This window comes from Pieris brassicae, chromosome 1, assembly GCF_905147105.1.
Source record: "Pieris brassicae chromosome 1, ilPieBrab1.1, whole genome shotgun sequence".
Taxonomy (NCBI): domain Eukaryota; kingdom Metazoa; phylum Arthropoda; class Insecta; order Lepidoptera; family Pieridae; genus Pieris; species Pieris brassicae.
The window spans coordinates 10,988,059-11,012,759 of record NC_059665.1 but is presented as its reverse complement, the minus strand read 5'-3'; the positions used below and the strand labels follow the sequence as shown (position 1 = coordinate 11,012,759).

The window sequence follows — 24,701 nt, the reverse complement described above, 5'->3', positions numbered from 1 at the left end:
ATTTCTATTTCCAGATATTAAATGAAATTCTCAAGTGCTAGTTAACAATGTAAGTGTTGCATAAATGACATTTCTTTTTAGACGCTAGGAATTAAAATCATATATTATGTTAACAAATCCTCAAACATGTCTCAAGTAAAGTACTTGTCTCATATAAAAATGAAGAAAGAGTTGTAAAATACTGCCCAAAACAGAAAATAAATGTCTTATACTCGAGCATTTTTTTCGGGATGACATGAAAAGCGAGTTGAGCAGGACGTACATACCCGAGCTGTTAGGCATGTTCGGCTATCTACATCGAGAGCAAACAACGCCTATGGCGACAGAACGTTGAGGTGTTTGCTACCGCGGCTAATAAATGACTAGTCAGTTATTAGCTTATATAGTTATTAACTTTAACCAACATAAATAGTTGAAGAACTATTTTGATATTCATTTGTCGCGCTCTTAACAAGTCTGCTATTGTTACATTAATACAAACCAGAATGTTTTAATATACCATGATTTAGATTATATTATTCTGTAACAAATAGCTTAACTTCTTTTTAAATTACCGTTTAAAAAAAAACAGGAAACTAAGTAGTTGGGCTGGGCTAATCTGAGACAATATTTAAGAATTACAAATTATTAATTAAGCAAAACTTATTCTTATTTGGGATGTCTTACATAAATTCCTTTCAACATTATTATTATTTCCATTTTGAAGCTTTTTGTGTTTGTGATACAAGTAAAGATGTATTATTATATAACTCAGGCATGTAGTTTCACTGCTTAAACAATTTACAAATATGATCTAAAAGATTATCATTTTAAATAATAAATAAATATAACCTATGTTAATCTGCATTTTCGAACATTGCGGCTCTTAGCCCTGAGGTCTTACAAAAGCAGGTTGATCAAATATTATAGTACAGAAAATAGTGAACACTGGAAGAACTCCCAAGATCAACACAATTTTATCGACTTTTTACAAATCACAAATCACTATAGAGATATATATATCCTTACATTTAAATTTAGTTATAATCGCTTAAATTTATTTTATTAATATTCGATTCTGTGTTATAGCAGTCAGTGAGTCTCCTTCCTGTTTAAAATATTAATTTATTTTGAATCGTTGTTTACGTACGAATGCAGTTGGCAAGTACCAATAATAATTACTATGACAACCTTGAAGGTGGGTGTGTCGTTTGTGCGCAATTAACTTAATAGTAAATGACTCGACTTTGTACCTGTCGTGGTCTAGTGTGTGACCATGCTACACGCTGTTAAGAAATGTATAAACAAAAAATCTATATTGATGCTATTCACATGTATCCCAGTTGGTTACAGGCATATGTGGGTCTCGACTAACACCAGGCATCACCACCACCACCTTTGCCTTCCCAGCGCCGGTGGCAGCGCAATAAAACACTCGTAGCCGAACCGCCCTACCGCATAAGAAGGCTCCTGGGGACGCTTTCGCATTCTACGGAGCGTACCACGTAACCTGAATATTCAATGCCCAGACAATCATCACAATCAAAATCATAAAATTTCCCTTTTTTAAGTAAACTTTCCACAACTAAGCATTTTTTATTGAGAAAATTCGGCCCCATTGACTGATCTCACCTCTGGGCGGGAGCTCTCCAGTACCAGCTCTTTCCACTTTACCACTTTACTTTATTCAACGAATAGCTGTTCCAATCATCGACCATCAACCCCTTTCCGAGCGGCCTGAACCCTTTGCGTTACGTAGAGATGTGGAATCCCTCTTCATCTTCCACCTCATTTACCACGGACAGTGTTTAGATTAGTTGTTCGGATACCTGTGGCGGAGTTTTAACGAGTTGAGGCAGTTTTTTCCGTGTACCACCACTATACTACCAGCTCACTGAAGTATTTCCGAACCATTTCGACTTCGGGACTTTCAAGGAAAGAGTGTACCAATTCTTAGAACGCCTATCACCTCGTCTACCGGCGATATTACTTAACATCAGATGAGCCTCCTGCCCCTTTGCCCACTTTTATATTTGGTAAAATACTTAACTCATAGTAAACCGATAACACTGTATGATTGTAAATTTTGAACCAATAAGGAAAACATAGCAAAGCATTTAACTTTGTTCACGTCGACGGTTGAGTCAACAGCTAGAACAGGTTTAACATGTAAATATCACGTAGGGGTGTAGGGTTGACAAAAATAGAATATAGACAAAATTGTCTTTGGTTTACGCTAATGTGGCGAGTTTTATTAGGGAGCAGTGTTAGACTAGTGGCTACAGCGTGCGACTCTCATCCCTGAGGTCGTAGGTTCGATCGCCGACTGTGCACCAATGGATTTTCTTTCTATGTGCGCATTTAACATAAGCTCAAACGGTGAAGGAAAACATCGTGAGGAAACCGGCTTGCCTTAGACCGAAAAAAGGTCGACGGCGTGTTTCAGGCACAGAAGGCTGATCATCTACTTGCCTATTCAATTCACAAATGATCATGAAACAGATACAGAAATCTGAGGCCCAGACCTAAAAAGGTTGTAGCGCGTATTTCAATAAAACCGTTTTAAGATATAAAAACGTGAATGTATTAAACCCTTTGCATTTTTGATCATATACAAAATCCAAAAACATGTTAACAAAATTGGATTAACAGTTTGGCGTTGTGGTTTCGAATCTGTCCACTTCAATTTCTCTATTACACTACTGGATAGATACAGGAACAAAAAAATCATTACGATAATTGCGTCGCGTGGGGTGGGGGAAACGCCGCCATTTGGAGGTTTATTTTTCTGCGAGATTGCAGATTCCTTAAAGTTTTAATCATGAGCTGTTGTCAAAATCTATCAGTTAAGTACAACTAACGGCCATGTCAATGTTTTATTTTGAGCATCAGGATTATTACTGTAGCTCAATAACAGTGTTGTTAAGATATTTAAAAGGGTAATTAGCAATACCAGCCATAAATACTACGACAACAAACGGAACAGCTTTTCGCTCAAACGCCGTATTAGTATTGTGACAGATGTAAATAGTATATGTAAATCTTTCTCCCTTTAATTAGCAGCTCATGACTGAGCGTCGTAATCAGTGAATCAATTCGGACTATCTGTTTCTACTGGTTTCTGTCCAGCGCCTCTCTTATGACAGTGTACAGTTTTGAGGATGATGAGTTTTTTACTTGATCGTTTCATTTTGTTGTTGAATGACCAGTTGATTTTTTGCCTAGTGTATTATAAACCACAATCAGTTTTTGTAACCGTCTTCAGTTGTAATCGCCTTTGTGCAAAGGCATCCTTTGCCTATCTCGAGCCAAGATAATCCACGCTGCTACTGGAAGATAGGGAACACTAGAGCCCGTATCAGTCTTATTTTAGTTTTTATACGAATTTCTTTTTTCTTCCAGATGTTGTCTACACGTGTCATGGTATCTTTAGCCATGCTTATTCGCCTTTTTATCTCGCGGACAGAGCTGCCGTCGGATCCCAAACCTTATATGATTTATTAATTTAAGCTGTGATCGTTAACTTATTCTACATCTTAATTTTATTTTTTCGAAATAGACTTTTTTTGACTCACACACTGACAACCCTAACGAACACGGTCACGACTAAGCAACCGATTTCTGTAGACGTCTACGACTTTATTAAATCAATAATTGCACATCCTTTTAAAACCACTGTATTACATCAATGGAATGTGATCATGTCATGCTTTATGTATTTATTACCATAGACAATTTAACAGATACTATAGAAGGAAAATGTTTAATTCATTGATTAGATTTGCGTTTAACCGGGACAGACATACTTGCATCTATCTCTCTCTATCTTAGTCTCTTAGGCTTAGTAGTTAACAAACATATATAACTTTCATAGGTAGGCTCACAAACCCTCTGGCATTGAGAGTGTCCATGGGCGTATCACTTAACTTCAGAAGAACCTGGGACAAAATATAAATAAGACTCCTCGGTCCTTAGACGACAATATTCCTATCGGTGATCATGAGTCCTTAATTTCTACCTTCCTTTCTACACGCGTAATCTTAAAAAACCTTGCTGCACCATTATTTAGGTGCAGTTCTCGTTCCTGTCACTACTCATTCCGTCCGGTGAATACACAATCCAAAACGCTTCCTCTTCAGCTCAGAACCTTGAATATGGTGATTTTTATCTAGTCACTCCGTCATATATTCAACTTCTCGTCTATACGTCTCTTCTCTCTCACTTCGATTACGTTGATACGTTTTGAATTCATGTCAATGAACATGTTTCGCAATCATAAGAGAAAGTTGAAACTTTCCACATTTTTATCTCGTTATCCTAACACACGACTCGATATATAATTTATATTTAAATAATATAATATGTATTCTGGTATTGAGAGTGTCCATGGGCGTAGCACTTAACATCAGGTGAGCCTCCTGCCCGTTTGTCCCCTGTTTTAAAAAAGTGTTAAACCCTGCCACTGGACACTCTCAATGCCAGAAGGCCCGCAAGTGCGGTATACCAATTGGTAGGTTCTTTTCTTAAATGACCCTAAGTCGAATAGGTTCGGAAATATATCCGTGGGCAGCTGATGCCACATGATGGTGCGGGACAAAAGCTTCCATAAGAAACGCTCAGTTTTGGAATGACGTACGTCGTGGTCGTCAGATAAACATCGCGCAACAGTCTGCAGAAGTTGAAAAAAGGCTAATCATGGTTTTTGACAGCATCGCAGGCTAGCCCGGAGGTTCGATCAGTCGGTTTGACTCAGAACTGACCAAATCCTTGGTTCAACTTGGAATCTTGGAATAACTAAAAACATATAGATATTCTTCTAAACACCATTACTATCCGATGAATATATCATTAAAATTTAAATAAAGTTACAGAAGATCGCTGTTTTCGAAGGAACCCACCCACAACTCAAGAACCGGTTTTATAAATTGGACGACCGTGAGTGGAACGGATTTTTTGCCACTTTTTGTACCTTTGTTTATTGTATTCCAAATCCCAACAATGATATAATAACTACGTTCTAATGTTATAATACTGACGTAAAAGAAAACTACCATAGACAACAATTTATAATATTTTCTTACATACATAGCACGCATGTACAAGAACTGATAGACCCGCAGGCTTCTTGAATGGAGACCGCGCGGCCGCCCAGTGATTGACGACATTATAAAGGAGGGTGGCTCCCAGTGGATCCAGAGAGATCAACGTAAGGGCGATATTAAAGAAAATGGAGTAGACCTACGTCCAGAAATGGACCAAATAAACCTGATGAAGATGATGATGATGAAGTTTTAAAACCTTTATACATAACTTAACTGTTCCTTTTATTACATTATGATAATTAATATGACACTTGCATGTCTATTTTATATGGCTGATTGTACATTTTTGTTTAATTAATCAATCTGAATGTACAACTTTCTGTACAATTAAATATTTTTTTTATTTTTTTTATATAAACTAGAGAGAAACTTTTAATGAAATTTATAGGACACCTACAGAATAATATGTAGGCTTTGATGTATTGCCTGCAGGCATATCTAAAATAATGTTTTTGTTTATTGTTCTAATTAATATGATCGCAAAACAGACGGGAGCATGAACTAAAATGAGTTTTTACGCATTTAACTTTGATTAGATTAAATGCAAACCTTAATGACTTGGGACTTTACATTTTAGGTTAAAACATTAGTGAGTATAATATGAAGTCTTGGAGACGTGTTCGCCAAAGGCTAATTATCTATTATCTAAATTGTCCATCGTTCAAAAGAATTTTCTTAAAATTAAACGAAACGTATAACTGTTTTATAATAGTTAAATCATATACTAGTGAAAGTTGTTGATATTTGGCAGGCGCACGGAACTGACTTAAACGAAGCCTTTAAAAATGTTTTATTTAGAACTCCTCTAATATGTGTAAGAGAGCCTTTTAACGCTTTTATTTTAAACAATTCGATAAATAAATGTTATAAAATGTTTTCGGCAAGGAAATCTAAGTAGCCCTATATAACTACTATACACTTTACTACTAGCCTGTACAATATAGTTAAGACAACCATTGTTCCGTGTTACATGTTTTTTCAGGTGTTCACGCTTGATTCATTTCAACCAACACAAGGCGAACAAGTTAATTGATTTACTTATAATCAAATTATGACGCATTAAAATAAACCCTAGCTTGACAAAAACCGAAATAAGTTAATCTAATCTTAAATATAAATAACTATTAGCCCACTTCCGACGAACGTTCTTAACACTTAGTCTCGGGCACAGAAGGCTGCTCATATTTTTTATACCTGTTATTTAAAAATAAAAAACGCTAAACGGGCAGGAGGGGCACCCTAAGTGAGACCGCCGCTTATGGACACTTACATTACCAGATGCATGCCATGACATGCGTAGACCTATTTAGAAGTTAACTCAACGTAACGTTCCTGCGAGACTCGGACCTCGAATTGGCCGGTCGTGGGTGGACAATCGCCTGAAGGGCAGGATCGAAGCTCACTGAGCGAAGTGCAAAGTAAAGGTCCACGCCTGGTGAAGGCGATTTTTTATCTTTCCTTGGGTATAGTTTGAGGGGAAGGAGTACCAGGACCAGTTCCGAAAAGTTCAATATATCCTTAGATGAAGAACTTCGCTAGCGGGTTTTAGGTTACGTCATCGTAGTCATGTTGATCGCCACACATGTGAAAGTAAATGGGAAACAGAATTAATTTATTGATTTTTTATTTATTATTAAATACAGCAGTAACTAGGATTTCGACTGAAATGAAATTGGTTTTCTCTACGTTTCTTTTGACTATAATTAGTAAAGAATTTGCATATGAACAGTGGAGCCTTGAATCTGCACGTGACTTTACAAATACGTGCGAAAAACAGTACACAGTAGATGAAAATGTTGGAATTAAATTTCATTAAATCTAAGTTTCCTATTTAAGGAATAATAATAATAGTGAATATTATAAATGACGGGGTTAGATTCTCAGCTAAAGAAGAATACAGGCATGGCATGGACGGATCTAGGCCTTCAAACCAAATAAACAAACATAGTAACGCAAAGTTAATGACATTTATGGAATTCATGATTCAAAATAATAAATTATTTAACCATCATAAATCCCTCAGCGGCTCCAACCAGGTCACGCCAGGTCTTACGTATAGTAAAATGCAGTGTTGCGAGGACATAGCATAGCTATGCTATTATTTTAATGACATGATAAAATAGCGATCATTATGTCAGTATATACGTAATAACTGAAGGCCTTTGTGACCAAGTTCCTCTGAGGTTAAAGATTAGATTTTGCGTAAGAAACTCTAATACAGAGTGTACTATACACACAGACACCCATACACATACATTCACGCAAACTGATGTCCTATACTACTTGTTTGATTAATTGCAACGCGATCATTACTTTTTTCTTTAAATGTAGACCGAAATACCACTGGTGCGAAAGACGTGATTAGAAAACACTCAAAAGAGAGAAGAGCATCTACTAGGCCAACACTGTTGTGTAATAAGACACAGAAGGCCTAACTCATTGCGCATTAAGAAAAATAAATGATCATGTAACAGATACAGAAGTTTGAGGGCATGGCCCATGTAATGCCTCTGGGTACTCTGTGACTTATAGAATTCCCAAACAAAAGTTTTTGTTCCATCCTATCCCAAGGGAGCAACATTGAACTGCATACAAAAACATCAGGATCGCATGTCATATTGAAAGTTACAGAGAAGATTGCACCAAAGTATTGTCATTAGAGAGATCAGAATGCTAATAAAAATGTCTAGCCGAGCACATCATCATCATTGTCCATCCCACCACCGCAGCCTCGCTCTACTGGGTTTTCTTTTGCCCTCAATGAATTCGGCATCCGGTGCACATGTCCCAACCACTCGAATAGTATAAATTGGACCATGCTGTCGTCATCGTTTACGTGATAGATCGTTTCACTGCGTATTTTGTACGCATCTCTTTTACATATACGGTATTATTTCATAAGAAGTCTGTCTGAAATGTATCACACATACCTAATGCGTCACATACCGAGAAGAGTCTCGTGATTAAATCAATCAAATCATGAGATTATTTTTACGTCACTGCGGTCTGCGGTCATGAGATGCAGTTGCTACGTAATATTGAAATTTATATTTTCCTTATGTCGTTTGACCTCGAGTAATTAAAATACTCTGTTTTCTATTATTTTTCTTTCTCCATACGAACAATTAACAATTATGTATTAATTATTTATGAAATTGTAAAAGAGGGTACTAATTTAAAATGTTAATAACTGTATGTATATTAAGCAATACCTATTTCCCAATTATTTTGGAAGAACACCTCCGCAGGTGGAGGATCTCCAGGTATCTCTGTCATGGGTTAGTTGCATCAAACTCGAGGCAGTCGTTTTGATAGTCATCCGCCCATTTCGTGAGCGATCTTCCTTTCCCAATAGGGTCTTATGATCCATCGCTGATCTGACAGTTTTCCCACATGCCCTGCTCATCTCCATTTAAGCTTTTAAGCAGTTTAGGGCAGCAGTAGCTTTAGTTACTCAGTTAAAACAAGGTAAACCTGTTTTTTTCATATGTCGATAATTAGTAGTAGTCGTAAAGACCAATTCGAAAAATCCTTGATGCCTTGCGCAAGCGCACGCCACACATGAATGGTTATCATTGTGCACTATTTAGTGGTTATGCAAACGTTACAAAATACTTAATATTCTGGCTGTATGTGTTTTATATTCAGTTCATGAATGACATAAATTGCGGAAGAGATCTGACATTGTTTTTATTATATATAGTCAATCAAGTTCTTCAACTTGTGTATCGCAGTACTACGAGGTGCTGCCAGAATCCTTACGTTTTTCTTTTAGTATTTTACAAATATAAAGAAATAATATAAATCGCTGGAGATTGATTTCTGATTATCTGTTTCATGATCATTTGTCAATCTAATAGGTAAGTAGGTGATCAGCCGGCTGTGACTGAGATACGCCGTCGACTGTTTGGGTCCAAGGCAGGTTTCCTTCACCGTTCCAGCGAATATTGAATGGTCACATAGAAAGATAGTCCATTGGTCCACAGCCGGGGATCGAACCTACGACCTCAGGGGTGAGAGTCACAAACTTATATCAGTTTGTGACTCTGACAATTTTATATTATATATATACGCGATCATTAAGATGAACCAAGTTCAAGTTAAAGTAAACTGAATGACTAAGATGTTACCAAACAATCCTTCACACAGATCTTGAGGTCATCCCGTTTCCCACAACTCATCATTTCTCGAAAATCATCGAATACAATTGCGCAAGTTTAAAAAAACCATTTTGAATTTCATTAGTGACTAACTCAAGGTGCTTTAATAATATTGAACAATTTTATAATCCAAAAGGCTTCTATGCAACATGGCGTTGCACCCATTCCCACGCTGACTATGACTTACCAAGCTGACAGTAGACAAACGTCAAGTTTCTTTCAAATCTTGTACAGGACACTGGTAAGAGCCTCACCTGATGTTAAGCAATACCATCTAGCCAGAAGGCTCCCAAGCCGCTGCCGGGTTTTAGGAACGCTCTTTTTTTTAAGGACCCTAAGTCGAATTGGTTCGTATTTACAATGAAAAAAATGGCGGAGAGTTTATTGCCAGTTCTTCTCTTCCGTTCTACGCCCCTGATTTGAGAAGTGGCAGTAAATGTAAAATTAAAATCATTTAATGTATATTTCTTTTGTTTTGACGTTCATAAGTGTACATTGTGTTACCTATATGAATAAATTATTGTATTTTTGACTTTTGATCCACAACGTACTATATAATATTCATTATGTTCCAAACCTATAAAAATATATGGTCTACTAAACATTATAGACATTCGTTTTACTTTCAAAGTTATTATTAGCTAAGTCCAATTACATTAATTACTGAAATGGCATTCTCCGAGGACTAGTTTATTGGAAATTGTGTTTTATTTTTATTTCACTTAAGTGCAAAATTGCATAAGAGAGAAAAGAGAAATGATTACACCGTTAACATTTGCAAGCTATTTTTGGACCTTGGAACCAGTGTGGCAACTTCTCTGGCTTCTCGGATCCATTTAAAGTTGTATTCAACTCTGGAATTTGTTTGGCTTGAGCTAATTTTTTGTACGCAGAACTCCTTGGCGTGGAATAACATGAACTTAATTTATGCAACTACGTATAAAATAAGTGGTGGTGCCGGTGTGACGTCTGGCCCTCAGATTTGGGAATATGTTATATGATTATTTGTCAATCTAATAGGCGAGTAGGTGATCAGCCCCCTGTGTGACGCTGTCGACTTTTTGGGTCTAATGCAAGTCGGTTTCTCACGATGTTTTACTTCACCGTTCGAGTGAATGTTAAATGCGTACATAGACAGATAGTCTATTGGTGAAATCGAACCTACGACCTCAGAGGTGAGTCACACGTAAATCCGTGGCGCTAGAACCTTTTTTAGATCTCAGATTTCTGAATCTGTTTCATGATTATTTGTCAATCTATTAGGCAAATAGGTGATCGGACGTCAACTGTTTGGGTCTAAGGCAAGTTTCGAGCGAATGTTAAATGCGTACAAAGAAAGAAAGTCCATTGGTGCACAGCCGATGGAACATAAGACCTCAGGATGAGAGGCGATGAAGCCACTAGACTTACTTACTTACTTAATTAAAAATATGACGTGATAAAAATGATATCTTTAGATTTCTAGTAACAATTATTATTTGAATATTCATAAAAATTACAGGAAAATTGTGTTACAATCAATCATTTATTGTTAGTATATAATATCATAAGAATTCTATGTATTTTTGTAATTAGTGATATATTGCGTGTTAGAATATTGACGTAATGCTGATGAAATATAAATATTAGTTAACAATAGTACTCTTTGTCCATAAAACTCCCAAACAGGCTTAAAGCCTCACTTTATACCTTACTGTGCAATAAGCCTCGCGAATGCGTTGCAGGCCTATTAGGAAGCTAAGTCACCCTAAGTAGTTTTGGTTCAGAATTATCGTTGGGCATTTAACACAGCAAAAATTTTCTATTTTTAGTAAAACGCTCACCCAAAGTTAAGAGGAGGTACAGGTACAGTAAACTGTGCTTGAAGCCTCGCGAATGCGTAGCCGGCTTTTTTAGAATCTAAGTCTCCCTAAGTATCGGTTCGGAAATTCATAGATGAGCATTTTACACAGCTAAAATTTTATTTTCTCAACAATGAATCTTTCCAAGAGATTCTTTAATCTTTGAGGGTAAAATACATATTTTATTTCAGTAAGGTAACAGAAGAGAAATTTATTTTTGAAATTGAAAAAAAAACGTTTTTATTACTTTTTGACGTTCAAATAAAGGTATTTTTTCATTTAAACCAAAAAATACATAATTTCGTCATTATCGTCATAAGGATTATCACATTTAAACAGTAAGTCATTTAAAATTACCCATATTATAAACAAATTCGAGTCATATGACACCTCATCAACTATGTATAGGAACATAATGAAGATAATATAATATAAAAACTTTCTCCGTCGTGGTGTTTTAAATCGGTTAAAAATTGAACTGTTCCAGCCGCTTAGGCGGAGATTCAAAAATACGTACGATTCAGAACGTTATATATAATTTTTACATAATTAACTAATTAATATATTTGTGAAACGAACTGTGAACTTTAAAAGTGATTGTGCTGTGTTATATATTTTCTTTAACAATAAATTCAACCTATTAAATCTTCCGAAAAATTAATAACAGAGTGAGATGAGTCAAAAAGCCTTGGAATGCCCCAGTGGGAAGAAAAAAGAGAGATCCAAAAGCTGGGATGAAATAAAAAAGATAGCGCGGATAGATTGGAAAAAAGTGGCGAAGAAAAGAGTCAAGTGGAAGAATTTAAAGAAAGCCTTCACTACGTCGGACGTCATGTACTAATTTTATTTTATAATTCAGCTGTCTTATGAGCAGGAAAATATGATAGCATAAGATCTAACCAAATAAAGGTAAGTTCAACAATCTCAGTTGAGTTCAAGGAATAAAATACTTATCAGGAATACTTATCTACTGAGGTTATCTGAAAGTATCGCCCCGTATCGAAATATAATATAATAAAAGAAATTATACACTCTCATTGATAACAAATTCAAGTAAAAAAATCTGATACAATAACGATCAAAAGTACTAAACTGTTGCCGAAGGTACAGCAAACGAAAAAGAGTAATAAACTTAGAATGTTCTTAGACCAAATTAAAGACACAGCTGGTGGTACAAGGCAGAGAGGAATGGCAGGCTTTGGAGGAATCCTTTCCCAAAGGGCGCCCAGATTCGTAAAAGAAGATAGAAATATAAACGTGTTTCAATGTAAAAGTATCTGAATTAAAGGCCGTTATTATTATTATTAGTATTACTATTTCTTGAATTATACAGATACGTAGTCCTCATTAGTAGTAGATAAACAAAAACCCAAAAAAAGCTTTGAGCTTTTTATTCATATCCATACAGTTTCATTCATGTTCCAGCGTGAGTACTACTCCTAAGCAATTTTGACTTCGGAAATACTTCGGTGGTGTTCCGTAAAAGCTGCCTTAAACACGCTCAGTTGTGGAACGATGGACGTCGAGGTGATACGTGTAGAATTTCGTATTCTGCCTCGACGTATGATGAGACAGGTATTAATAGAGTCCCACCGTAGTTAAGAGAAGTGCGAAGTCCGATAAACAAATCGCATTCTTACAAAGTAATAAAGATACAGCTCGTTATGTTAACTAACAAAGCAAGGTCACGTACTATTACATATTAAATATTCAATAACGTGAGAGGAAAATTATTAACAATGGATCAATTTGTTACGATTAATCTAATTTAACAAGTATTTTTAACGTGATACATACCGATGATAATAAACATATTTTTTTACTTAGCCTACCTTGCTACCACAAAAAAACTCTTCGTTTTTCCGGAATAAAATTCTAAGTACTAAGTAAAGTTAATGTTTTGAATTTTTCTATCCATGAAAACCTTTCTCAGAGTTTAAGGGATTAATAAAATTCCTCGACTTGGTCCAGCCGTCTTCGAGTTATCCGCTTAGTAACATTTTTTGCAATACATTTTTTATATATATACAATCTGAAGAATTACAAAAAATATATATTTTATTAGAAGCGCAGCGCAGGCAAATGATAATGAGCTCAAATAGAAGAGTCTATCCTCTAACTTCGATTTTGTTCCCTAATGGACATTTCCGTGGGATTCAAGTGCACAGATCTTGTTCTTTCCTCCCTCAACGAATAAGTATCGTAATACAGCGAGGAAATGCTGCAACAGGAACGACACTTTTTGAATTTGTTTTAATTTTCTTTTTATTAATTTTTAAGTAATTACTTTTAAAAAATATTAAGCGCCTATCTGCAACTGTGGGGCTGGATGTAGACTTAAAGCCCTCTGCTCTTCACAGGAGTAGCCAGACCCATTAAAAACACCTCAGCCCTTCACACTCTAGACCCCAGCCTTGAACCACCTGCCATTCTATGGTCAACCCCAGATCTCTCACTTAATCGCTGATGTATTTTAGTATAGACCGATTGTATTATATACAGTACAGTAGAAAATGTATATCAATACATTTCAGGTGGTGTACGTTAATAAAATAAATGAAACTTAATTTGGCACTTTGTCGCTGACCATGATTGTTGTCTCTCTCAGGCAAGTAGTATCTATATAGTATACTGTATATGTTATATAAACTTTCAATTGATTTACAATTTATATAACGTATCACATTGGATTACATATGAAACCTCTAAAATATCTTCTATTTTTGGCTTATTTTCTTCAAATAAAGGAATTGGTTTGATATTAAATATATACTTGCAAAAATGTCAATGTGTGTCACCTTGTGTTTTGAAAGTTTGATCAAGTTTTTCTTGATTTTAAAACGAGTTGTTTCAATCACTATTGGTATTTCGTATCGAATTTAAACGCAATAACTCGAAGTTATTTATTTAAAACACACAAATATGTGTTTTTTTACAATATTCTTAACCTACATAATTATTATTACTAAATAATAATTAATAAAGGGATAATAAAACAGATTTAAAGGGTTTGGTTCCTGTGGCAGTGTATCTCTAAGGCTGGCAGCATTTTTCTTATAGAACAAGGGTCAAACAGGCAGGAGGCCCATCTGATGTTATACCGCTCATGGACACTCTCAATGCCAGAGGGCTCGTCAGTGATGGACTTTTTTTACTTATTGAGCGAGGAAAGCAGAGCTGGAGGTCACCGGTGCTATCTACCAGGCGCCAACTTCTATCAGCCATCTTTTAATAGTGGCAGTGCACTTGTACCCCACGGCCCAAGAGCCCGACTCCTGTTATAAAATCATATAGTCACATTGCAAAGTTAACATTGACTAGTCTACAATAGTGCATTGGAAAATAGACCTTAACGGAGAGGAATAAAGACGTTATTATAATTGAAGATATATAGTAACCAATTGAAGACACTCCGCTAAAACACACCAAGGACTTGACTCAGGCACAACGCCTTTGTGTACGTACGTGTCCTTCCAGAAATCTATAGGAATTGCTACAAATTATACCGATGCCATATAAAGTCTAGCGCCTCCATTTCTCCGAAGAAGCCTTAACGGTTTGCCTATATATAGGCTGTTTAAACAGGGCTTTCGATGTAGACAGGAATGGGACATCAGTTAGGTTTTCGCCATTACAAACGCGTTTAATATAGAAATCCATTATCACTATTAATGAAATAAAAATAATTCAGTGGCGCTACAACATTATGTCTAGGCCTCAGATTTCTGTACCAGTTTAATCATCAATCTAATAGGCAAATAGGTGATCAGGCTCCTGTGCCTGACACCTACCGTCGACGTTTTGGGTCTAACGCATGCCGGTTTCCTTACTGTGTTTTCCATTACCGTTCGAGCAAATGTTATATGACAAGTATGACATAGAGTCTTTTGGTGCACAGCTAAGGATTGAACCTAAAACCTCAAGGATCATGAATCGCACGCTGAAGCCACTATTGATGTTTAATTTCTCTTTTTCATTTAAAACCTAAGATAAGATTCTCAATCATGTCTGTAAGCTTTAAGAGCTGGTACCAATACTGTTTCGTAAAAATGAATAATAAATCAACACCCTGTATAACTAAACCTTTTGAAGTAACAAACCTACGATTTCGTGGAAAATTTAAATCAGTTTCATAATATTGTGTTAGCATACATTTCCTAGTGTTACGAAATAAGCGATAAAACCTATTGCTTACGTCTGCATCGTTGGAATGGAATATATTCGTTTTCCCTACATATATTCTAAAAATACCAAAATTACTCAAAATTGGCGCAAATGTTTAATTAAGTTGACTTTCCACGACAATCTTAATTGGTTTAGCAAAAGCTAAAAATAATCTGAATAAACAAACAGAAGCATTTTCAATTTAACATTGGAATAAAAAGTAAAAAATCAGACTAATCTATGTTAAAATAATACATGACAATAAAAATCTATTTTCCCGGAATAATTAAAGCACTTAACTTTATGCTATAACGTGATTTTTCAATGACAACCTTCGCTGAACGTTTTCCATTACTACTACTACTAATTTTGTACAGTGAAGAAAAATATAGTACCAAAACTTCTAACAGACTTTGAACCAACGTCATCCGACCGCACTTTGCCCTGAATTATATATATTAACATTGCCATATCAAGATCTTTCTCCTGGTATGCTTTTCGGAGATGAAAAGAGAAAGATTTGTGACCGTACCTAAGTTATATTATAGATTGATTAGCATACAGAACATTGTTGTCCCTTATGCATTTCTAAGGTTCAAAATCAGCAGAATTATCCAAAAACCGTCTGCAAAAACCAACCTAAGAGGCAGCTCTCGTTCGAATTCTTCGCGAATATAAAAGATTAAACCCTACTTATCCAATTCAGCACAGTTCGGGCTGTTTTAGCAAGCGTAGCTGGATCGGAATGGGCGTTTTCCCGCGACTAGCACAAGGACGTCTTTTGTGTGACTCGGACCTCAGCTTGGGCCGTCACGGGATGGTGAATCGCCTAAAGGCCAGAACTGACTTATCCAGAGTTGGATATATTCGGTTGTGGTTTAAAAAAATGCCTATCTGAAACCTAATTCGCATTTTGAAGCAAATAATTACTAGTAAAATTGGAAGTTGTTGTTCGTGTAACATTTATGTTTACCATTATTGTCATATATTTTATAATACATAGCTTATAACATATTATATATGATGTCGTGAAGTTTAATAAATAGATTAGATCTAATTGTCCCGCGGTAAATTCCGTTGGAGTAATGTTACGTCCCTATAAGGGTTGGTCACTGAATGGAAAGTCGTATCCGTACAAACTGAATTCATTTAGACTCCTAATTGCTTGAGACACGATTAGGGTGGTAAATAGTTGTTGGACGAAATTGAAAAGGGTCCATTCCCGTGACTAGACAATTGGGCAAACCTCGCTGCTGCATTCAATTGTTTTCAGCAAGTACAACTTCGTTTTGCCAATGAGTTTTTGGCAGGTAGCATAAAATACCCAAGGCAAAATTCAAAAACAACGCCTAGGTCAGAGAACACGTTATGCCACTTAAAGATTAACAGTTCAATCTATATAAGGCCTTTTTTTAATACAATTATAATTTCTGCGATTAATGCGAAATTTTAGAAGAAAAACTTTTTGAGAAAATAGTGACGGCCCAAAATTTATCTTCTTGTTTGTTTCGATACAGGATCTACGGCTACTTATTATGGCATAATACTTGAAATATATCATTATGTGTCGATATTGTTATTAAATAGCGTTACAATTAAAGAAATTTTAACATAGTGGTATAGGATATAACATAGGAGATAACATAGTGTAGAACATTTTCTTTCTTATTTCTATATTTTCATCTATATGACTCTTAATAAAAAAAATCCCTATACTAGCGAGTTTCTTAGCGAATATTTCAATACAAAGAAAATACATTTCTTTCTATGCAACTAGGTTCTTCAGTCAAACTAAACAGTAAACCCCTTATAACACGGCACTCTTACAACGTATTTTGATATCGCTGTCCTTCGTATAACACGGGTGGATTATAACGCGTGGATTTCACACGTTATATTACTGTACTGTGACATTTATAAGTACGCACTTATTTCGTTCATAACATAGGATTTTCTCAATTCAATTTAAATCGCCTTTAACGACTAAATTTGAACTTGATTCATTTGAGGATAACGCGTTATATGGGGTCATACAAGCGCGTTATACGTGAATACTGCTACAACGCGTTTCCAATCTACCGTGTTATAGGAGTCCCTCCTTAGTAGTAATTTGTGAGTAAATGAAGTCCTAAAGTATTTATAGTATATTACTTAAGGGCGCGAAGTTTACAAAACCAAACGTTTTAAAATTATCCTGTGACTATTGACACTAGACAAGTATATTTTAAACCTGACAGCTCCGTTAAAATTCGTTTAGCGCAGACAAGCTCTATTGCTTTATGACCTTCAAATGTCGCTATTTGTTATATATTTGAGTTCTCATTAGTATGCTAACAGAATATCTCATTTATCTGTGATTATTTAAGAATCAATGGACCGCCGAAATAAATTCCTTTAAATAAATAGAGTCGACTCCAAAATAAATTTTAATAAAAATAATTGTATAAATAAATGTATTAAATGATAACTTATATACGAATTGTGAAGATCATGTAAGGCTGTTTTATGTAGCGGTTTCGTTAGGAAACCCTTGTGCTCGAAGGTTTTCTAAGCCAGAGTATATTTTTTAAAGGTTTACTTAACTAAATTGGACTCTTTGATCGTCCAAACCGGTTCATGGGCGGAGGCCCAATTTATTTATTAGGCTTAATTTCAAGTTTTCCATCAATTAAAAACAAACTCAGGATTCACAAAAGCCTCCTCCAGACCCTTCCATCCTGCCCTCACTCTTGACCAAACGCAACTTGTCTTTTTACCGATTTTAGGGTACTCATTATAGTTTTACTCCACTTCTCAGACCCGAAGAATACTTCGAATTTATAACGCCCTTGCCTTTTTAAATGTCAAGTAAAAATCTATGAAATGCTCGCTTACGTTGAAAAGGCTGTTTTGTTAATGCACGATCCACGAATTATGACATCACAGCGTTATCTGTGGCGATTTTACTGTAATTCCGTATAAGTTTTAAACTTTTCCCATGGCTATTTAGATCCGGCATTCCTCGCAAACAGGTTATAAGGGCAAAAAGAAAATAGGACAAGGTTAATACTTATTTAATCATGAACGGAAGTAGCTTGGCCTTATCTTTATTACAGCTACTGTTATTAAATGAATGTAAAAATAATTTGACTTGTTTTTGACGGTTTACACGTAGGAACAAAATTTACGCACAAACGTGTTATTTGTCTAATAGATTTGTTTCTTTTAAGTGCTAATTATAAGGATGTTGATGTTTTCCAACTCACCAAAGAGGATGTAGAGAGGTCATTTTTAGTAGTAAATGTTTAGATATTTTTTTAATATTAAGTAATTATTTTTGTTTGTTTAATATTACATTTCAGTTTTCCTTTATTCCAGTGTTCCATAGTCAAAATCAAAAATCATTTATTCATATAGGTAACACAATATACACTTAAAAACGTCAAAAAAAGAAATATACATTAAACGCTTCTAATTTTACATTTAATGCCAGTTCTCAAATCAAGGGAACGGGGAACGGAGAACGGAAGAAAAGAATTGGTAATAAACTCTCCACCACTCTTTTTAATCGCCAAGTTTTGTTTTGTTTTACACAACGTTTGTAAGGTTCTGCAACCATTACACCATGTTCCAACTTACACATGACATAATTTGTCTTAGATTGTCAAAGATCCTCTATCGGCATAGGAGGCATGGTGAAATAAGAGCACGCACTTACATTCTCGTGGAAACAATACGCAAATACATAGTCGTACATATATATATATTGTTCATCTTTTTTTCTAAGATTATTAAATTTCTAGTAATTTCCTGAACGTACGTTAGTTCGTTAATCTCTGAGTCAGCCATTGCTAAACCAGTTAACGTGAGGCCAAATTAGGTAACCGCTGTTCTAACTTAGATTTCAACTTATATGGAATGGAATTCTGTTTACTAAAAATAACTTTTACACAAGTTTTTATTATGTAATAAGTTTTAAACCCTTAAGCAAATAGAACATAAGTTAAACATAGTCACGTGCATTTCGTCATATTCTTCGTCGTCTTTTTCCCGTTCTCAAAACTAAGACAATGCTCGCTGGACACAAATTTCACGCTGATGATGAGGTAATCGCCGTTACTGAAGCCTATTTTGATGCTATCGTACTTTAAACATGGTCGCTTTCGAAGGCTTTTAATAATAATAATAATCAAATCGATTCAATTTAAAAAATCAAATCAACAATCAAATTTAAAAAATCTATTTTAGCCTACAAACTTTTCCACCTTATATAGAATACTGAGCAGGAATCACGTTCAATGGGTTCTAAAATGAAAAAAATCTCTTCGAATAAATTCATCTGGCGTTTGACAAATGACAGTATTCTAAGTGGAGACCAATAACGATTTTATTATTTTCCATATTAAGTCATTTGCTATTAAATTGTACAATGGAAAATAACTTATATTTAAAAGTATTCTCTATTATGTAATATTATTTTATGACCTCACATTTACTTATATTTTACAAAACTTCAATTATATCTTAGAAGGACTTGTGCTCCGTCTCCTGTACGTTATGTATTGATTTTGGCATAGTCATCGTTTCCACTTCGAGGTTCACGTGATATTAAGTAAAATCTCCACCCATAGACACATTGCTAGTAGCCTCGCAGATGCATTTAAAAGTCAGAGTTGCCCTCTCCAGAATACGAAGAGTAGTCTGTGCAAGACCCATAGGGGCATCACCCTGCGGCAGTTATCTAAGAATCAAAGATATATTGTTAGGAGTTATAGAATCAACAAAGATAAAAATCGAATAACAAAAGATTTGAAATTAACATTTTTAAATTTCCGGGTTTCGACCAAATAAAGATGTATGACGTGAGTTAATCTTTTCGATCGTCGTTTTAATAATCCGTGACTGAAATATATTTTGTCTTTGTAATCTTATTGGCAATTACAAAAGATTTGAATTAAAAATATTAAAAATCTCTGTTTTTTACTTATACCTATCGTAATTCCAGGTAATGCATACTTATGAATACAAATACGAGATAGCAACTATATTTATACTGTATGTACTTATGGCAGACCAATTAACTTGTTTTCCTAGATACCATTTGCGTAGAACTTCTTCGTATAAACATAAAATAAATAACTATAAACCATACATAGCAATGCGATAACATACAACTATATATCTACAATAACATATAACATCTTGAGTTACTGGTCGCTTTTGGTCGCACTCTTAAACGAACAGTGTTAGGCCTAGTCGAGTGTCTCTCATCCCTGAAGTTGTAGGTTCGAACTTCGGCAGTGCACCAGCGGACTGTCTATGTGCCCATTTATCCGGCCTTAGACTCAACAAATCAATGACTTTTGTCAGGCACGGCAGGCTGACTTTTGTCAGGCACGACAGGCCTACTTACCAATTAGAAAGAGAAATCTACCAGACTCGTAATCGTGTTTTGTTTCCTCCAACCAACACCAACTGTTCAAAAAAACCCAGTTTTGTATCGCGCAGCCCGGCCATACATTTAAGCCTCGACTTGTTTAAGCTATCGCGGAATATGCTCAAGCAGTATCAAGAATATCACCATCACACACATCTTGAGCACACCCCACATACATACCGACAGTAACAGAAAACAGTATAAAATGAATTTACCGATAAGAAAAGACAATAAAATTATGAAGCAACTAAGACATTACTCATAAACCTGTTAATATGTACTAATTAATGTCACACATGACGTGTCCGATAACATTAAAAATCGATTTAAAAACAATCGCAGATGAAAATCAATTATTTCCGGTCCAATGATTCATTGCTGAACAAATGAAAACAAATTTATACAACGGCAAAGACAGAGGGTACAAGAAAAATCCGGCGTAAAAAAACTCTCGGTACTCTTTAAATAGCAAATCAATAAGAATTACTAACTCTAGATAGTCTAGTACGCGGAAATTGCAGCCTTCAGTGTGACAAATGAACTTCGTTTTTTTTTACTCTAAATTACGTTAATTCTTTTTTTATTGTGTTTGTTATTGTCAGGAGAAAAAATCGCGGAATATTACATAATTTAAGAATACTTTTGTTACGATAGCAATTTTATTTCAATGCATAGTGCCTTTACAATTCAAATTTTTATGCTGCAAATATCGTCAAAGAAGATGTAAGAAAAATGAATATCGTTTAAAATAAATGCTTCGATTGGAGTTATTATATTGATAAAATACATAAAATAATTACAGTCACTAATTGTTTGTGACATTTATCTTGAAAATCCATGTTTTTCACATGGCCAGCTATATGTCGGAATACCAACGAAACTATTTATATACGCGCCAGAAAAACAAACAAAGAATGTTGTTTGTCATAAAGCATTAGAATAATAAACACTTTGTTTCTGAAACATTCTTTAGTTATTATATCAATTGGTAATTAATATCCATAGTTAGGACAGGACAACGTCTGTCGGGTCCGCTAGTATGTTATATTTTTAAAAATATTTATAAACTACATAAGATGTAGTCAAATGCACTATGTCCATTATATAATTTTATGACAAAACGACCTTGAAGAGTATTATTAGTGTAAACTGTTTTAGCGGACATTTTCACGAAAAACAACAGTATGATGCAATAATACGGCATGTCCCGTCTTGTGATTTATATAAATTTACTAGGGTATCCGACAGACTTTGTCTTGCATGATATTTCAAGCGATTAGGATATTAAACAAGGTATGACAATACCGACTGCAGCGCCATGTACCGGAATGGTTTGTGAATCTAATCCATCCAGGGCTCCACCCAAACGCATACAAATAAAAATTCAAAACGGTCCAGCCGTTTAAGAGGAGTCCAGTAACACGTACAGTAGAATTATATATATATGTAAACTATCCTATCTTTTAAGTTAGTAAAAACAATTCAATTTTGCAAATTTGATTGCAATCGGTAAGGTAGTTTAGGAGTCTATAGCGGACAAACAACGTTACGCGTAATTTATATTAAGATATAACTCAGGGATAATGTACAAAATATAAACCGTTCCAAATCTTAGAATTTGATAACAAGAATTCAAAAGCATTGTTTTTTACGTACCAAATTAATTGTATATGACGCAGGTAGAAGGTTGTATACATCCGTTGGTTTTAATTAATTTGTTTTTAACATTATACGCCAATTCAGAGTTATGTTGGGGCATTTGAATAGAATAGAATATAAAACAAAAGACATTCGTTTCGATTCGTTGATACGTGATTGGTCAACAGCATCCCTCGTCTAAAACGCGTTGTCATTTTTTTATAGAACAGGACACAAACGGGTAGGAGGCCCATCTGAAGTTGCCCATGGATACTCACATTGTCCAATGGCTCGCAAGTCCGTTGACGTTTTGAGAATATGTTCGGAAATACTTCAGTGGGCAGTGGAAAAAACTGCCTTAAGAAACGCTCAATTGTGGATCCACATCATACGTCATATACGGTATTAACTTTTGACTTACGCCAATGACATTTTCTTCAAACATTAGTGTCGATACGGACAAATTGGTCTTCTTCATATTTAGTTCCATTAATACAAAAATGAATATGCTTTTCTATATTGATAATTATACGAACTGGCCTTGTTATTCATAAGTCTTAAGAGGAACATTATCTATTTAAAAGGTAATTCGTAAACCTAAGCTTATAAAGGTTCTTATAACGAGTTAAGGAATTCACGTAAATCTTGCACAATGGGTTCGCCATTGTGGCAACTAGGTGAAGGCGGCAGCATAATGGTTGCGCCAGTCACGTACGCTGTCCTTACGATAAATTTAATATTAACAAATCCATAAGCGGAGTTAGTCTAATTAAATAGGAGTCTTATGTTGTACGTTTGAACGACTACATGTTTTTAACTAAATGCAAAATAATGTCCAGTTATTAATGAAATTACTTGGGAATTGGGAATAAACTGTAAATTTCAACTTTAAATTTCACGTTGTTTTAGATATGTATCTATGTAAACACATAGTATATAAGAAAGCGGTATGTGGTAGTTATATAAGAACAAATTGTAGTTATGTAAAGCTAACCGTATCCCCGCGACGTCCGTCGTTCCACAACTAGGCGTTTTTAAGACATTTTTTAAACATCGTAAGGAGGCGTGTGTCAGGCACAAGATTACCAAATTTCCTATTAGATTGACAAATCATCATGAAACGGATACAGAAATCTGAGGCCCCGACCTAAATTGGTTGTAGTGCCATTGATTTCCGCTCACCACCACCATGTGGAACCGGCTGCCCACTGAAGTATTTCCGAAACAATTCGACTCACTTGTTCAAGAAAAGAGTGTACCAAATTCTTAAAAGGACGGCACTTGCGAGCCCTAGCATTGAGAGCGTCAATGGACTTTCTATGTGCGCATTTAACGGCGAATATTAACGACCTCAGGGATGAGAGTCGCACGTTGAAGCCACTAGGCCAACACTGCTTTTAACATATATATATACCACATCATATTATATACGTACATACGTCATACATATGACGTCGTACGGGCCGGACGACTCTGTACTTCCATAGGTCCCCTTTGGATATCCCACTAAATGCCTATTAAAGTAATTTTTCACTATATCTGGCGATGACGTTACAAAGAACAAACAAACGTTGGCAAATGGCCACTGAGGAAGCAGTCAACACTTCTATACTAAATAAGTATTGTACATACAAATTACCTTAAAACATGTAATTTATTTTTAAACAATTTGTGTGAATTGTCAAAGTATCTTTTTTCATTTACAATTGGGATTAGGAATTTTCTATTTGAATCATTTCGGGAATAGAATGTTACTTGTTTTTATGAAGTTGTAATTTGTGGCTTGTATAATTAAGTTAAATTATTTAGATTAGATTAACCACACGTGCCTGAAATACAATAATACATACGACGTCTCCATGCATTTTAACACTCAGCGAAAGTTAACTGTCAACAATTTACTACGTACGAATCTATGTATTACTTATACTACAAATAATACATAACCGCAATTGATAACCCCTATATAATTGATATTTGAAGATTTAAAAAAATGCACGAACCTTAACATCAATTAGCCGCACAGTGAATGCAGCTGCATCGGGGGCAGTCAGTTGCAACTGACAGGGCGCATTTGACGGGAGCGTGGGCGGGCGGATAAGCGTCAGCGCCAGCGCTGCGCCCGCGCCGCTGTTGCCACCCAATTCCACCTCTTTTACGCGACCGCATAGCAGACTCGACGAGTGCACTGTGGAATAAAATGGTCTACTGTATTACACGCTCCTTATCAAGCGTCTTATTTTGGTTTGCTTAGGTTCCTATAGACCTATAAGCCTACATGCATTCCTATCGTAAATACCTTAGTACTATTTCTAATTTCAGTTATTTTGTATTGTTTGTTTTTATCCTATTTTTTTCTTATCTTTTTTTGTTATAACCATTTACAGTAGTAAATGGTTAT

The 24,701-nt window shown here is 35.3% G+C and overlaps 1 protein-coding gene across 1 annotated transcript in view; it reads right to left on the bottom strand.

Moving 5' to 3' along the window:
- Positions 1-24,701, bottom strand: part of LOC123708891 — a 52,160-nt gene that overhangs the window by 13,475 nt on the left and 13,984 nt on the right. Inside the window, exon 2 of the mRNA XM_045659891.1 lies at positions 24,304-24,488. Coding sequence (XP_045515847.1) covers positions 24,304-24,488 — 185 coding nt within the window. The remainder of the gene's footprint in view (positions 1-24,303; positions 24,489-24,701) is intronic.